The following is a 5,000-nucleotide window of genomic DNA, read 5'->3' as shown; positions in this document are numbered from 1 at the left end:
AGATGGCTTCATGAGGCAGGAAAATGACGTGGATATATTGAAGCAACATCTCAAGACATCAGTCAGGAAGTTAAAGCTTGGTTGCAAATGTGTCTTCCAAATGGACAATGACCCCAAGCATACTTCCAAAGTTGTGGTAAAATGGCTTAAGGACAAGAAAGTCAAGGTATTGGAGTGGCCATCACAAAGCCCTGACCTCAATCCTATTGCAGAACTGAAAAAGTGTGTGCGAGCAAGGAGGCCTTACAAACCTGACTCAGTTACACAAGCTCTGTCAGGAGGAATGGGCCAAAATTCACCCAACTTATTGTGGGAAGATTGTGGAAGGCTCCCCGAAACGTTTGACCCAAGTTAAACAATTTAAAGGCAATGCAATATTTGACCTCTTTGACAATATTTGACCTATTTGACAATGACAAATGGTTTGATGAAGAATGCAAAAACCTAAGAAAGAAATTGAGAAACCTGTCCAACCAAAACCATAGAGACCCAGAAAACCTGAGTCTACCCCTTCACTATGGTGAATCACTAAAACAATACAGAAATACACTACGGAAAAAGAAGGAACAGCACGTCAGAAATCAGCTCAATGTAATTGATGAATTCGTATAATCTAACCACTTCTGGGAAAATTGGAAAACACTAAACAAACAACAACATGAAGAATTATGTATCCAAAATGGAGATGTATGGGTAAACCACTTCTCCAATCTTGTTGGCTCTATAACAAAGAACAAAGAGCAAAAACATACTGTGCCTTGCGAAAGTATTCGGCCCCCTTGAACTTTGCGACCTTTTGCCATATTTCAGGCTTCAAACATAAAGATATAAAACTGTATTTTTATGTGAAGAATCAACAACAAGTGGGACACAATCATGAAGTGGAACGACATTTATTGGATATTTCAAACTTTTTTAACAAATCAAAAACTAAAAAATTGGGCGTGCAAAATTATTCAGCCCCTTTACTTTCAGTGCAGCAAACTCTCTCCAGAAGTTCAGTGAGGATCTCTGAATGATCCAATGTTGACCTAAATGACTAATGATGATAAATACAATCCACCTGTGTGTAATCAAGTCTCCGTATAAATGCACCTGCACTGTGATAGTCTTAGAGGTCCGTTAAAAGCGCAGAGAGCATCATGAAGAACAAGGAACACACCAGGCAGGTCCGAGATACTGTTGTGAAGAAGTTTAAAGCCGGATTTGGATACAAAAAGATTTCCCAAGCTTTAAACATCTCAAGGAGCACTGTGCAAGCGATAATATTGAAATGGAAGGAGTATCAGACCACTGCAAATCTACCAAGACCTGGCCGCCCCTCTAAACTTTCAGCTCATACAAGGAGAAGACTGATCAGAGATGCAGCCAAGAGGCCCATGATCACTCTGGATGAACTGCAGAGATCTACAGCTGAGGTGGGAGACTCTGTCCATAGGACAACAATCAGTCGTATATTGCACAAATCTGGCCTTTATGGAAGAGTGGCAAGAAGAAAGCCATTTCTTAAAGATATCCATAAAAAGTGTCGTTTAAAGTTTGCCACAAGCCACCTGGGAGACACACCAAACATTTGGAAGAAGGTGCTCTGGTCAGATGAAACCAAAATTGAACTTTTTGGCAACAATGCAAAACGTTATGTTTGGCGTAAAAGCAACACAGCTCATCACCCTGAACACACCATCCCCACTGTCAAACATGGTGGTGGCAGCATCATGGTTTGGGCCTGCTTTTCCTCAGCAGGGACAGGGAAGATGGTTAAAATTGATGGGAAGATGGATGGAGCCAAATACAGGACCATTCTGGAAGAAAACCTGATGGAGTCTGCAAAAGACCTGAGACTGGGACGGAGATTTGTCTTCCAACAAGACAATGATCCAAAACATAAAGCAAAATCTACAATGGAATGGTTAAAAAATAAACATATCCAGGTGTTAGAATGGCCAAGTCAAAGTCCAGACCTGAATCCAATCGAGAATCTGTGGAAAGAACTGAAAACTGCTGTTCACAAATGCTCTCCATCCAACCTCACTGATCTCGAGCTGTTTTGCAAGGAGGAATGGGAAAGAATTTCAGTCTCTCGATGTGCAAAACTGATAGAGACATACCCCAAGCGACTTACAGCTGTAATCGCAGCAAAAGGTGTCGCTACAAAGTATTAACTTAAGGGGGCTGAATTATTTTGCACGCCCAATTTTTCAGTTTTTGATTCGTTAAAAAAGTTTGAAAAATCCAATAAATGTCGTTCCACTTCATGATTGTGTCCCACTTGTTGTTGATTCTTCACAAAAAAATACAGTTTTATATCTTTATGTTTGAAGCCTGAAATGTGGCAAAAGGTCGCAAAGTTCAAGGGGGCCGAATACTTTCGCAAGGCACTGTATACATGATCAAATACTAATCTTCGACTCAAATATTAAATAGCTTTTTGCACATCGTTACAACAATGTATGTCGACATAATATAAGATTTGAAATGTCTCTATTCTTTTTGAAATTTTGTGAGTATAATGTTTACTGTTAATTTATTTATTGTTTATTTCCCTTTTGTTTATTATCTATTTCACTTGCTTTGGCAACGTAAACATTTCCCATGCCAATACAGCCCTTAAAATGAATTGAATTGAGAGAGAGACAGATGGAGCTAATGTTGTCTAGAGTAAACACTGTGTTGAGGTGTGAGTTTACCCCAGTATGAATCCCCAGACCCAGGGCAAGCCCATCAGGAAGTGAGACATCACAGCTAATGTTGTCTAGAGGTAACACTGTGTTGAGGTGTGAGTTTACCCCAGTATGAATCTCCAGACCCAGGTCAAGCCCATCAGGAAGTGATACATCACAGCTAATGTTGTCTAGAGTAAACACTGTGTTGAGGTGTGAGTTTACCCCAGTATGAATCCCCAGACCCAGGGCAAGCCCATCAGGAAGTGAGACATCACAGCTAATGTTGTCTAGAGGTAACACTGTGTTGAGGTGTGAGTTTACCCCAGTATGAATCTCCAGACCCAGGTCAAGCCCATCAGGAAGTGATACATCACAGCTAATGTTGTCTAGAGGTAACACTGTGTTGAGGTGTGAGTTTACCCCAGTATGAATCCCCAGACCCAGGGCAAGCCCATCAGGAAGTGAGACATCACAGCTACTGTTGATGCCTCCACTGTACACGGTCCTACTGCCAGTCGCACACACACCGCCTTGAGTCTGCGGAGAGCCTGTTAAACACATACACCTTCAGCTGTAAAAACCCATAGAGAAAACTAACTAACTAACTAACTAACTGACTGTCTGTGTGTCTGTCTGTCTGTCTGTGTCTGTCTGTACCGAAGGGTTGAGGCCCAGTCCAGCACGGGTCAGTATGATGGCCAGAGCGATGTTCCTCAGAGCTGCTGACCAGGTCTGCTCAATGTGGACCGCCTCAGTTATGTACGGTACGTTACGCAGCACCAGACCTGCCAGCAACATACCTGTACACACACACACACACACACACACACACACACACACACACACACACACACACACACACACACACACACACACACACACACACACACACACACACACACACACACACACACACACACACACACACACACACACACACACACACACACACACACACCATCAGTTACAAACGGGACGTTTATCAGGATGAAACCTGCAGGCCTGAGAGACACACAAGTTTAGTACATCAGTTTAGTCGACCTGTGTGGCTGAGTTGGCAAGAGCGTCGAGCTACAAACACCAGTGTCTGCTGGGGCAATGATCATATTGTCCTCACCCATCTACACACAATACCTCATAATGACAAAACTGAGCTCCGCCTAAGGCACACCTGTCTATACAAGGTCCCATAGTTGACAGTGCATGTCAGAGAAAAAACCAAGCCATGAGGTGGTAAGAATTGTCTGTAGAGCTCTGAGACAGGATTGTGTCAAGGCACAGATCTGGGGAAGGGAACCAAGAACACAGTGGCCTCCAACATTCTTAAATGGAAGAAGTTTGGAACCTCCAAGACTCTTCCTAGAGTTCACCGCCCGGCCAAACTGAGCAATCGGGAGAGAAGGGCCTTGGTCAGAGATGTGACCAAGAACCCGATGGTCACTCTGACAGAGCTCCAGAGTTCCTCTGTAGATGGGCGAACCTTCCAGAAGGACAACCATCTCTGCAGCACTCCACCAATCAGGCCTTTATGGTAGAGAGGTCAGACGGAAGCAACTCCTCAGTAAAAGGCACATGACAGCCCACTTGGAGTTTGCCAAAAGGCACCTAAAGGACTCTCAGACCATGAGAAACAAGATTCTCTGGTCTGATGAAACCAAGATGAATCCCTTTGGCCTGAATGCCAAGGGTCATGTCTGGAGGAAGCCTGGCACCATCCCTACGGTGAAGCATGGTGGTGGCAGCATCATGCTGTGGGGATGTATTTCAGCGACAGGGACTGGGAGACTAGTCAGGATCGAGGGAAAGATGAACGGAGCAAAGTACAGAGAGATCCTTGATGAAAACCTGCTCCTGAGCGCTCAGGACCTCAGACTGGGGCAAAGGTTCACCTTCCAACAGGACAATGACCCTAAGCACACAGCCAAGACAACGCAGGAGTGGCTTCGGGACAAGTCTCTGAATGTCCTTGAGTGGCCCAGTCAGAGCCCAGCATTGAACCCAATCTAACATCTCTGGAGAGACCTGAAAATAGCCGTGCAGCAAAGCTCCCCATCCAACCTGACAGAGCTTGAGAAGATCTGCAGAGAAGAATGGGAGAAACTCCCCAAATACAGGTGTCCCAAGCTTCTAGAATCATACCCAACAAGACTCAAGGCTGTAATCGCGGCCAAAGTTGCTTCAACAAAGTACTGAGTAAAGGGTCTGAATACTTATGTAAATGTGATATTTTTAAACAGTCCCATTCTTCCTGTAAGTCAAAACAGTCCCATTCTTCAAGTCAAAACAGTCCCATTCGTCATGTAAGTCAAAACAGTCCCATTCGTCGTGTCAGTCAAA

The 5,000-nt window shown here is 44.0% G+C and overlaps 1 protein-coding gene across 3 annotated transcripts in view; it reads right to left on the bottom strand.

Annotated features, from left to right (window-relative positions):
* Positions 1 to 5,000, bottom strand: part of LOC110509411 (sodium/hydrogen exchanger 9B2) — a 56,227-nt gene that overhangs the window by 31,687 nt on the left and 19,540 nt on the right. For 2 of the 3 annotated variants that reach the window (XM_090214954.1, XM_090214955.1), the window contains exons 4-5: positions 3,321 to 3,463; positions 3,084 to 3,211 (exon numbers count right to left, since the gene is read on the bottom strand). In XM_090214954.1, coding sequence (XP_090071080.1) covers positions 3,084 to 3,211; positions 3,321 to 3,463 — 271 coding nt within the window. Of the gene's footprint in view, positions 1 to 2,687; positions 2,748 to 3,083; positions 3,212 to 3,320; positions 3,464 to 5,000 lie in introns of those variants that run through there. The other variant, XM_090214956.1, reaches the window with a different exon arrangement.

Source organism: Oncorhynchus mykiss, chromosome 21, assembly GCF_057628025.1.
Source record: "Oncorhynchus mykiss isolate SJ-2025 chromosome 21, ASM5762802v1, whole genome shotgun sequence".
Classification (NCBI taxonomy): Eukaryota; Metazoa; Chordata; class Actinopteri; order Salmoniformes; family Salmonidae; genus Oncorhynchus; species Oncorhynchus mykiss.
The sequence above is the reverse complement of the archived record's forward strand: the minus strand, read 5'-3'. Positions and strand labels throughout refer to the sequence as shown.